Source organism: Rhamphochromis sp. 'chilingali', assembly GCF_963969265.1.
Source record: "Rhamphochromis sp. 'chilingali' genome assembly, chromosome: 9".
NCBI lineage: Eukaryota > Metazoa > Chordata > Actinopteri > Cichliformes > Cichlidae > Rhamphochromis > Rhamphochromis sp. 'chilingali'.
In genome coordinates this window covers 21,298,578-21,310,126 of record NC_137936.1, presented here as the reverse complement: position 1 = coordinate 21,310,126, position 11,549 = coordinate 21,298,578, and the positions used below count along the sequence as shown (strand labels likewise).

At 37.6% G+C, this 11,549-nt stretch overlaps 2 protein-coding genes across 9 annotated transcripts in view; both read right to left on the bottom strand.

The window, feature by feature from the left end:
* abhd14a (abhydrolase domain containing 14A) overlaps nucleotides 1-1,647 on the bottom strand; it is a 6,166-nt gene extending 4,519 nt beyond the window's left edge. The window contains exons 1-4 of one of the 5 annotated variants that reach the window (XM_080891613.1): nucleotides 1,481-1,645; nucleotides 1,257-1,402; nucleotides 258-538; nucleotides 1-100 (exon numbers count right to left, since the gene is read on the bottom strand). The exon at nucleotides 1-100 is cut by the window's left edge and continues 16 nt beyond it. In XM_080891613.1, the coding sequence (XP_080747739.1) occupies nucleotides 1-100; nucleotides 258-520 (363 nt within the window). In that variant the 5' untranslated portion in view covers nucleotides 521-538; nucleotides 1,257-1,402; nucleotides 1,481-1,645. Of the gene's footprint in view, nucleotides 101-257 lie in introns of all 5 variants that reach the window. The other 4 variants (XM_080891612.1, XM_080891610.1, XM_080891614.1 and 1 more) reach the window with 4 other exon arrangements.
* A 1,485-nt stretch (nucleotides 1,648-3,132) lies between these two features.
* hyal2b (hyaluronidase 2b) lies at nucleotides 3,133-8,621 on the bottom strand. 4 transcript variants are annotated; one of them, XM_080890866.1, is made up of 4 exons: nucleotides 8,473-8,621; nucleotides 6,016-6,999; nucleotides 5,471-5,560; nucleotides 3,133-5,381 (listed from the first exon to the last, which is right to left on the bottom strand). In XM_080890866.1, exons 2-4 carry the CDS (start codon nucleotides 6,967-6,969, stop codon nucleotides 4,992-4,994), a joined length of 1,434 nt encoding a protein of 477 aa, XP_080746992.1. In that variant the 5' UTR covers nucleotides 6,970-6,999; nucleotides 8,473-8,621; the 3' UTR covers nucleotides 3,133-4,991. The 4 variants fall into 4 exon arrangements, with proteins under 4 accessions (XP_080746992.1, XP_080746990.1, XP_080746991.1 ...); XM_080890864.1 differs by lacking the exon at nucleotides 8,473-8,621 and adding an exon at nucleotides 7,375-7,647; XM_080890865.1 differs by lacking the exon at nucleotides 8,473-8,621 and adding an exon at nucleotides 7,467-7,647.
* Between the last annotated feature and the right edge of the window lie 2,928 nt (nucleotides 8,622-11,549).

The window sequence follows — 11,549 nt, the reverse complement described above, 5'->3', positions numbered from 1 at the left end:
CAAGGCCTGATATCCATTAGTTGCCAGCAGGGCCATGGTACCAAGTTCTTCCCAGGTTTTGGATGTGAAGGCCTGACCATGCAATAAGACAATTTGCAGCCTGCACAAACACATAACTGTGTTAACCGGGATTTTAGAGCAGACACAAACCAATCCTGTGATAATCACCATCGCCATCTGGTTTATTAACTAATTTTGTAAATTGGTTTGATATTAATTAAAACTGGAATGCATGCTATGTCCTCAGATAAGCTCACCTTGGCAGTATCTGCCGTCCAGCTCCATCCACTGGTAAAGCTTCTCGGAAGAACAGCGGGGGGTCTCCAGGCAGCTGTCCGGTGCGAATAGACACATTGATAGTTGGAAGTGGAAGAGGAGGGGTGGCCATTAGCCCCATTTTTTGAGCTTCCAGGGATGGCTCCATGCTGCCCTGGCGAATGGATGGCAGCAGAAGGTAGAGCAGTAACGTGGCCAACAATACCAGGCCCAGAACAACGAGACGATTGCGCAAGAAATTCATTTCCTCAAGATGAAAGATCTAGAGAAAGCGGTAAACAGTAAATTGTTTGAAAGCCCTTCATATTATTCCGGTTCACACAATAGTGCTATTCGTCTGGCACTGTATAAATGGATGAAAGGACTAGTACCCAGACCTGTGGTTTTACCTGCACAATATGTGGTTACAAATTGCAAACTTCACCTGTATTGTTAAAGTATTTACTGTCACATTGCTGATAAACACAGCTGATTTTCATCTTCACATATAATAAATAGAGCTGACTGGTAACATTTTTAATGTAAAGCTACCAAAAAAGTGTTTGTTGCTTGGCAGTTCTTCACTTAATTAGGTGGACATTAACATTTAGAAGTGAATTGGTTTTCCTTAAAAGATTGAAGGTGAGATCCTTTGGAAACAATCATCTAAATGCAAGCTGAGACAGACTGCAAATGAATAATCCTTGCACACCCCGCATGAGACACTGTTCACTCTAAAGGTGCTTAATAAATGTCAATTGGACAAAAATGTTTGGGGACGGGTGGATTTGCAAGGTAACAGAATGAACAAACAAACCTAGATACAGCCAGGATTAGTGACTCCAATTGTTTGGTGCTGCAGTGCAAAACAGTAAGACGACCAATATAATCGAGCCAAATGAAAATGACAGCTAGCACCAGCTAATTGTATTGCTCCGGTACTAGCTAAACCCGCACAATGGGACGCAGCGGGAGGCGACCTGCATTATGCAGCAACATACCGACACAGAGGTAATTAAACACGTTCAGTGGCGGAGGGGCGAGGCTTTCTTCTCTATCGTCATCGTCCTCGGCGTTGCTGGTTGCCAGTGATGGGAAATGTTGCTGAAAGGCTTCGGTTCGCTGCTCGTTTGGATGGCTAATTTAGCTTTTCAAAGTGAGAGGAGAAATTGTACTTAAACACAGATGCACATCTTTATTCTTCTAACAAAGTAAAACCAATTACCCGGTCAATGAACGAGTGGTTGCCGATAAACTCAAAGTAGACGAGATATTAACCAACAGACGAGAAAGACAGTAGCGCAAACGCATTCTAAAGAATTTTTGTCCGATATAAATTAAATCTACCACGATTTTAAACCGACTTTTTCTCGTCGGAGCACTTTAAGAGCTGCACACAACACTAATCTCAACGGCACTTCCCGTTGAAAGTTTCTTTCCCGAAAGCGAAGATGTGAATTATTTTTGTTTTTTAAAGGTTTTGGATACTTGGTTTACTTTTAGAAAATGAACCTAACAAAGCTTGCAGAAATAAAAATTAAATAAAACAAAATAATAATAAATGTAAAGTGTAACTGAGCGCTCAAAAGAATGTTAAGCTCTAAAGTAAAATGCAGTACACGCCATTTATCCCAGACGCTGTATAAAACCTACAACCTATAACAAGATAGACTGGCATATAAGTACAGTATTTTTTCCAATAAAATAAAACACAATATGACAAAACAAATATCTCAAGTAAAATTTTTACAATAATATTTTTTTAATATTAAATAAGTAAAAAAATAAAATAAATACTGACTATAATATATTAGGATGATGTTATAAGGTAAAACATCTCAAGATAATTAAAGTAAAAATAAAACAGGATAAAAACATAGCAAAAAAATAAAATAGAAAAAAAATAGCATTATAAAATTGAAAAAAGAAAAAGATGAAGCCATAAACCAAAGTCATTTCTCTGAAATCTAATTCAAATGTCTACCTGGACACCCCCAAACTCAAGACCATACTTTTAGTACTATCTCACATCAAACTTAACTCTTTAAATCTTTATGACATTTTTTATGTACTTGAACCGCAAGTCAATTGTGATAGGCTGTCCTAAAAAAAGGTATTTCATGCACAACCAGAACTTGTCATTTCTGTTAAAAAATATTCCATACTAAGAATTCACTTGTGTTCTTATATGAATTAAAGCACAGTGGTGGAGGGGTGTTGATTTGGGTTTGTTTTGGTGCCACAGGACCTGACTATAATAAACAGCATTAATCCAAACATTGAGTCAACCATGAACCTCAATCTGATTGAAATGCTGTTGTGAGACCTTAAGAGTGCTGCCCGTAAATGAAGGTATGAACTGAAGCAACCATGTAAAGAAAAGTTTCCCAAAATTCCTCAATGATGTGACAAACTGTTAAAGTCACACAGAACACAGAAAATGCTTACTTCAAGTGACTGCTGCTAAAGGTAGCTCTAAAATCTCTTTTTCATATGACTTTGCGCTCAGAATCTCCCTGACAAAGCAGAACCTCCTTTCTGCTAAGAGTAAGGAAATAACAGACAAAGAAATCATATATAAAGACATTTTAATAATGTAATTCTCTAATGCAAAAGACAAATATGAAATTTTTAAATACAGAACACTTTGATTTTGTTAATTTGCTTTGAAACAATAACCAGTACATTTCAGTTACATTATTTATATCTTAATATTGAACATAATTACTGATCACAGAATCACAAAATCTGCTTTAAATAGTTAAAAACGTTCTTCTTGTTCTCGTTCTAGTCAAGTTTTACCGTGCAAGATCTTTATTTTTGTGCTTTTTGCATACTATTTGAAATAATATGTTGAGAAACATTTGCTGTAGAAGAATATCATGTTTATTATTTAAAAAAAAAAAGACTTAAATTTTTTTGGATACTTCTTAAAAAAATAAGATGAAAGCTGATGGAGAGAGATAACAACCATCGAGGCAACCCTTTGCTTTTCAGCAAGATTCACAGTGAAACAGAGTATTTCCAATGTGACACATTACACGCGAAAAGCCACTATAGCACTGTCATGCACTGACAGTATTCACTCAGTTTTGTCCCTCACGACATGTAATGACACCCAGTCCAACTCTGCATGAAAGTAAAGTGCAGAACTTGAAGACCTATGCAATATAAGTACATATAACATCACGATTCAACACCAGCTGTGCAATTCTGAGACTACCGTGTTTGTGAAAAACCACCTGCTGGCTTCTTTCATAACTCATTTTAGCTACTGAAACTAGTACCTACTGTATAAAACATGCAACTGCTCAGCTATATTGGGAACAAACAATTCTGAACTTGTACCTACAGTAATTGCTGTTCACACAGTATCACCGGCAAGATCCTTGACACAACATTTTTTTTCAGTCGGCTAATATTCAGTTAGACAGTTGCAAACAATTTCAAAGCAATCCTATACATTTGGTTATGAATGGAGCGAACATATAGCCTATTCCAGTACATCAGACACAAGCTGAAATCAGCTATAATCAGTTATATTGAACTTTTAGCTGCTCCCTGCTTTCAGGGGTCGCCACAGCCGTTAGCTCCACATGTTTGACTTGGTAGATTTTTTATACCGGATGCCCTTCCTGATGAAACACTAAAGCGATCCGTTTTGTCTTCCCAGGATCAAACTGGGGGCTATTTGGCTTGTTGGGCAAATGTGTAAACTACAGTCAGTTATAGTGTCAAGTTGTGTTTAAATTGCCAGTCTGATATATTTCCTAATGTTTTATGACCTGTTTTCACAGTGATATCCATTTAAGTTGATGGATACCTTGTAACGTGTATGTATTTGCTCTGCACTGTTCGGTTATAATAAAATTGTTAGCCATGATGGAGTTTATATCAATATAAAGCAAGGACATAAAGACTGCAACTGCAAAAGAGAGCTGGTTTCAGCCCTGTTAAGGCACAATATTGAACTGAAAACAAGCAGGTCCATCCTTGATGTTTCTCTAAGCAAAAAAATACAAAAGAGATTTAAGACTGGCTTGTATTTCATTAATAAGACACTTAAGAGCTTGATATTCATACTATATAATACTATTGTAATGTAGTGTCTGTTTTGCCATGAGGCACCAATAACCTGTAAATATGTGTGCGTCTGTTCCCTTTTATCCACTTTTTCTACTTTAAGCCATGTGTTGTTGTTCTGATGTTAAACCAATCATAAAAAAAGCTTTCAAAAATAGATATCTTTGGCTTCTCTTCACTATGGAGACAGTAAAACATTTACACTAAGGTCCTGTAAAGCTACTCAACATCCATTTATCTGGTGATTACTTTGAGAAAAGACTGATTTTAGGCATGATTTTCTACAAGGTAATCTTGGTGGTAGGACATTCATTTCAGCCCATTGTTATAATGATGGATTGCATTTATATAGCGCTTTTCTAGGCACCCAAAGTGCTTTACAATTCCACTATTCATTCACTCTCATGTTCACACACTGGTAGATGCAAGCTACAGCTGCCCTGGGGCAGACTGACAGCAAGTTGTTGCTGCAACTTGCTACCCACAGATATTTATGTTCCATCGGTCTGCATGCCAGGACAAAAACAGCTTGGGGAGGTCTCAGATTACTTGGTATTGTCAATGCATCAATATAATTTCCATATTTATGCATAAAAGTCTAAACTGTCCACTTCTAGGCTCGCTGAAACAGAAAATAGTTAGTCTCTGTTTCCTCAATGTAGAAGAGTAAGGAGTCCGAGCGGAAGTAAAAGGCAAAGAGGCCAAGTCCCTAATACAGAGGAGGCTCTATTGGGCTCTTTTTCTTTCAAAGTACAGTCATCACCCCTGTACCCACTGTAGCACTGGCACTGGAAGTGCTTGTGGAAAAAAGTCTTCTCAGTTTGGCTGAGCATTCCTGTAACCTTGAGCTGGCCACTCTGACTAGTTATCTTGTGTGTTGAAGGGCTGAGATGCAGATATATATCGCTGTCCAATATTCTGCGAAAACAGCGGCCGCTGAAATTACATAGCACATGACTGCAGTGCTCTGCTGCTGTGGACACATTGAGCAGGTACCGACCCAGCGGTCCCTTAAGATAATCATTTAGGGTTGAGCAGTTGGCCTGGAAGACAAAAAAGAAACGTTAACTTGACTTGCCACTAATCACCAAGCAGTTCAGCATCAAAGAAGCATAGAAAATACTGTTCTTACACTGCTGCTTGCATGAGAGGTGTCGCCCCAGAAGATTACACCTGCAGCTCCAAGTGCAACACTCTCACCAATTGTGGAGACCAAATCTGTCTAAAAACAAAAACAGTTCAGGGCTGTTCAGTGAAATCATACAGTAACCTGTGTTTTAGTAGGACAGTCAAATATACACACATTTTATATCCAGTACTAATGTCTAGTTGCCAGTTGAATGAGATTTCCTAACACCTGTATATGGAAGGTGTAAGTGACTATAAATACTGATTTAATTTTATAATAACTCCACCAAAGAATTAAAATTGAGAACCTGAAGATGATTGTGGTGAAGGACAACAAATTGGTGTGTCTCCGTCAGAAACAGATGGTATAGTTTTATTTTTTAAAAAGTATATTTATGTTCATCAAATTTAGGCTAATGTTGGCTTTGTTTGCTTGTGTGTTGTTGCATAATGTAAATATAATAATAATAATGATGATCTAAATTAAATCACACTTGTATTGATCAAAGTGTAATCGTCTTGTATAAAATGCTGTTCTAGCCAACTAACCTCAGTTAGGAGAGTCGTTTGACTGATATAGGTAGGTCGGGTGTAAACATAAACAGGACGTGCTAATCCATCCCCAACAGATGCCAGGCGCATTGCCTCCTTCACCCTGTTCCGGACAAAAAGGCGCCCTTGGCTCGTTGAGCGTAGCACAGGTTCCATGTATACTGACGGGAAAAGTGCTGTACATTCCATCCACAACCAGTTGAGATGATTATTGCGGTCCACCTCCACTGAAGGACAGTGGCCTGTGTAGTTTTGCAGACCATTCTTGTTGTAGTCATGGTTGTAACAATCTGGAAACAGGTAGAAGCCCCACAGCTGATTGGGCCTCATATTCTTGGCCAGTTTCAAAGTCTCCTGCATGAATCTTTGAGCCGATAGCTCAAATTCTTGTTCTGCAACTTTCTCCACTTGTTTTGAGGTCCATGTAGGGTTCTTTTTGGCTATCATTGCATAGGATTTATTTCGATAGATAAGTTTAGCATCCCAATTTCTGACCCATATAGGACGCCACTCCTCCCAGTCAATAACAGCCAAACCTTTTGCCCCTGGCACTTTTATGTATTTTTTAAGGCCTTCGGGCATCTTTTTTGAGTGCTCAGTGAGGCTGACAAGCTGTGGAAGGCCTCCATTCACCGCACTGCCATCATGCTTATAATAGGGATACAACCCAAGACGTTCCTTATAGAAGATTGTAAGGTTTTGCCCCACAAAGCCCTCATTGGGGGTCGCTACAATGTCAAACTGGCTCAAAGATAAGGTTACTCTATGTCGTGGTTCACACTCCTGTGTTGGGGCATTCCAGGCAAGAAGAACTGGCTTCTGGGTATATAATGGCCTTCTTGTCTGCTTTATTTCTGCAGAACAAAAGGCTGTCCACGATGTAAACACAGTCAGAAGCAACCAGGGCAGCTGGCCAGTTGTGGTGAAGAAAGGGTGAAATGCAGCCTCCATGGTTACAGCTCACCCTTCACCCCTCTTTGTCTGTAAAAGACAAAGCAGTTTTGTTAAATTCAGCCAAAACCTAAACGAAATAGTTCAAATCTATTTATAATCTATTATCTATATATTTAGATATATAGATATGGAAATCGTTCGCAAGCAAAGCTCGCTTGCTTTGCTCACGAAGGTTTCTGTGAGCTATTACTACATTATTGCCTCATTACTCATTTGTATTTTCAAATAATACCAAATAAAGTCATACAAAAAAACTTCCTCTATTCTTCAGGAAGGAAATTAAAACTACTTTTACTTACTTTGAAAATAGTTGTGGGAAGCTAGCTAAATAGGCTACTGGTAAACATGTAATGTTAAAATATATATATACACACATATATATACTTTATATAAATACATTACCGAACGTTACCTCGCCGTTAGCTCAAAGTTTCATTGAAACGGACTACCGTGCTAAGTTAGCTAACGGCTGTCTTCTTCGTGTCCATTCTAACCTGTTCCGCTGAAGCCGAGAAGTTAAGTTTATTCCATTCATGTAATCGTCGGGTAAGTTATTTTCCACTGCCCTGCCATGTGAGGAATAACCTCACTTTTTTCTATGCATATCGATGACTACTAATTAATCAATTCTCCCAGACCATGGCAGGAGTGGTGAGTTGAGCAACAACAGTTCATTGCATTTACTTCCTGAGTAGGGGGGTGTTCAGTTATTGAAAGACGTATTTTATCCGCGTTTTCCCGTTTATCTTCCCAACAGTGTTCCCATCATTTCACATTACTTTACAGAATAAAAATATTTCACCATGATCACAGCTTCATATGGCTTGAATTTGAGGGTAAATGTACATAGCAGTAAAACCTACCCCCCTCCTCGTGAATTAATATCAAGTTAGCCTGTTCTTCGAGTTCTGCCCTGAAGGAAGTTTCACTGATAAAAGCGAATCTTAGATTAAAATCTAGTGTTTTGCTCCTGATTTAGATCTGATTATCACCCTAACCTGAATGGATGAACTGCAGCACTCGGAAGTGGAATGGAAAGGTTATTTTGCTTCCTTTTGTTTAAACAAGAGCTTAATAAATGCAAACTAAAAAATATTAACTATACGTAAGTTTTTGCTTAAAAAAGTCTAGTATCCATGATATAGTGTATTTAAATCGATATGCACTATAGATGATTGATGCATTTTCATCAACTAGCTTAAATGACCTGCAGATCACACTAAACTTTGGAAATGGTGACCTCTCAGGTTTATAGGCTTAGTTTGTCACTTTTACAGTGAGGTTGATTTGAATTGTTAGGCAGTGTAGAGCGAGAAAAACTCTCATGTCTCATCTCATGTTCCCCTGCATTAAAATAAAATTGATAGCATCAGTTATACATCTCAAGATATTTTTTAAACATTTTTTAAACACTAAAAAGTGCTATGCCACTGCTGTGAATACCTTCAATTTCTTTTTAAAACTGTCATTTTTTAAAAGAGTAGTAATTATGTGTCTTACCAGCAGTCTTTTCTTTTACTTTATAATCTCCAAATGAAAGTGGATCAATCAAGCTGTCCACTTGTTAAAAATAAATACAGCTCAGTCCTTGTGCTCTGTGCCAAGAGTCTAGAAAGTTCTCCTAAGAGATCTGTCTAACAGAGGATACAAAAACAGTTGTTCATTGCTATTTAAATGTCAAGGAAACCCCACCTCTTAACCACTAAGTTGCACACGCAAGTACAAACCCCTCACTTTATATTCTTACCTGGTCTTAATTTTAAAGCGTGGTAGTTAATATAGGAAGCTACTTTCATCACTAAAACTCAGTGGTGTGACTTTACTTCTCAAACAGGATTTTTGCCTGCTGGGTCTTACATGAATCAAGTGTAAATTTTACATTGGTAGGCCACATTCACACAAACACATTGGGTTTTGCAAAACAATACATAATCCAGTGCGAGGATCCTAATATATGTTGTCAGGATCATGGTAAGTAATATCACAGTAATTTAATACTTACTGTGACACTTGGAGACACACAGGCTGCTCCCTTTCAGCTAATTAAATCAGATTACTGTAAGTGGTGGGTTCCTGCTAGGCTGCATCTGAACATAGTTTTCAGTCTCCTCTGTGAGAAACAGGAGTCTGAGACCTCTTTCTCAAAAAAAATGTATGCAATCTATATGTGTCCTCCTGAGCTGTCAAGAAGACAGCCTGAGCTTTTTGTTTGCAGTGATTTGACCAACATACAACACTGACTTTCTTCAAAGTGACCGGCATTGCAGCTTCCACTTTTTATAGCAACAAAGGAGATTAACTCATGTCTTTGCAGATATTATCTTTGTGTTGCTAAAAATGTTCTTCTATCTTAAATATGAGATTAACATCAACTTAGTACTGAAATAGTACTATAAACAGCAGGAGTCCCGTTTTCAACCTACGCCCATACTTCAGGAAGCAGAATGCTGAGTGAGACAGAAAGGATTGTACTCAAAATTGTAGAAGGGGAGTCAGATGTATAAGTATCAGGGGAGGAGGTGGAGAAGGGCCAGACGCTAGAGCATGAAGGTGAGAGCTCAGAGAAAGACAGCAGCTTTCGAGGAGCCTGAGCAGGAACAAAGTGACAGCACCCACCATCCATTATGAATACAAATAAACATTTAGTCTAGAGCTCTAAGATTTTTTAGCATTGCAATATGTAGAAGTGAAAATTAGAGCCTTTTTAGTTTAACACACACACGCATAAATTCTGTTTAAAATCAGCTAAAACGGTAATTTCTTAAACTGTTTATTCTGTTGATTTGTTTATTTAATATGTGTCCAGTAAACTCTACCTCTCCTTTATCAGTCAGAAGACTAAAGATAAAACTGTAATTTTTGAAATAATATGTTTGTTTATGTATTAGGGAGGCACCCCATTAGCATCGTTCTAAAGCACAGCTAGTCTTAAATACATTTGGTTAATAGGATATTTGCTGTATTTAAAGTTGATGTATTTAAAAGTATAAAATAATGTAAAAGTTGTTTTTTTTTTGTTAAAGCTTTTGAGTTTTACTTTTTTACTTTACACTTTACAGAGTTTCTGGTCCCTGTTTTGATCTTATTATTTTGCTGGTATTGTTTCTCCTTCTCATCACTGGGCTTGTTCCTTCTGTCTTCCACTCTGTCTGTATCATGTTTAAGTCTTCCTGTCTCGTAGCATTTATTACTTCCACCTGTCTTTTTTGTGCCTCGTGTCATGTCGCTCATCAGTCCGCAGAATATAAAAATAGTCCTGTCCTCATTTTTTGCCCTTGTCAGACTGTTTCCCGTTGCATTCGGTGCCTCTTTCCACACATCTTGATAAGAACATTGTTGAAACTGTGTTTTTCTTTTTCACAAAATGTATTATTCCAAAAGAGCATTTTTTAATGTCCACCAGAAACTCCAAGTAACATGTAACACTTTGCCGCTTGTGACCTCTGATTGTTATTGTGTCTGGTTTTCAGCAATAACAAATGAAATGTAAACTAGACTGAGGTGCACGTTTTCCACTTAATCAGAATCCACCCAGTTATTTTCCACAATCTGAGTTATCGACTCTTTCCTTTGAAAAGAGTTTTTATAGAAAAACTCATCAACATGCTTATAACAACAAAGCACGTTTTCATTCTTGACCTTCATAACCCAATTGTGCTATTACTTACACCTTAAGAAAAAGCTGTCAGATATATCTATTAGAAGGTGGAATAATTTAAATACTCCTTTAAAAAGACAAAAGAATATATTGACATTACTGCATGGCTTAAAATGTCATGTGACCTGTCAGCAAAACCAGAGGATATGTGGTTTGCTGAGTCAATTTCATTAATCCTGAGACTGCAATTCACCTTGTGGCCTTTTATATTTGTTCAGCTGTGAGAAAATAAACAACAAAAAAGTAATAACATGGCATGTCTTCCCCAGACTGAAAACAGTACGTACCCACAGAGGGGGCAGGGGGAAAGCCCAAAGACTGCAGCAGAGACACTTCATAAAAGCAATAAAGTGTAGTGGATTTTGGCACTAAACTCTTTATCCTCTAAGAAGACCAATATTAGACAGCTTTGTCAAAAAACCTTTTCCCATGGTGACTGCATTGATAGTCTTTACTTCTGTCTTAACTTCATCCATAACTCATTAGCAGATGCTCTTATACACGCTTTACTTCCAAGTGCTGGTTTGCCATCACAATTTCCTCTACAAGTGCCTAACTTCGTTGTAGGTGGAGGTCAAGAGCGACATTTGAAATACACATCCACCTTCTGCTCACTCCTGTGTTTAAAAACTCTGTAAAAAGATTCAACTGCCTGTTATATAAAGGATTATTTGGCAAATAGTTTCTATGAGCTTTGAGAGTTATATAAAAGTTCATCTTTCTTTAAATAATTGACTCTTTTACTGAAGTCAAATTCAAACAGGATAGCAAAGCCTTGGCAAGTCAAACTACTGAAAACTTAAAAGTACTCCAATCCAATCCTCGAAACTTGAAATATTTTAAAACCTTTAATAACATAATTTAATGTGATTACTTGTATTAAAACTCGTGAAAAATGCAGTGTCCACCAGGGCCAGAC

Excerpts from the sequence above, each read along its gene's own strand:
- hyal2b (XM_080890866.1), bottom strand. The coding sequence starts at position 6,969 with ATGGAGGCTGCATTTCACCCTTTCTTCACCACAACTGGCCAGCTGCCC. Across the intron at positions 5,561-6,015 it reads AAACGACTCTCCTAACTGAG|ACAGATTTGGTCTCCACAAT; the intron begins GTTAGTTGGCTA and ends TTTTGTTTTTAG. Across the intron at positions 5,382-5,470 it reads CCTCTCATGCAAGCAGCAGT|GCCAACTGCTCAACCCTAAA; the intron begins GTAAGAACAGTA and ends TTTGTCTTCCAG.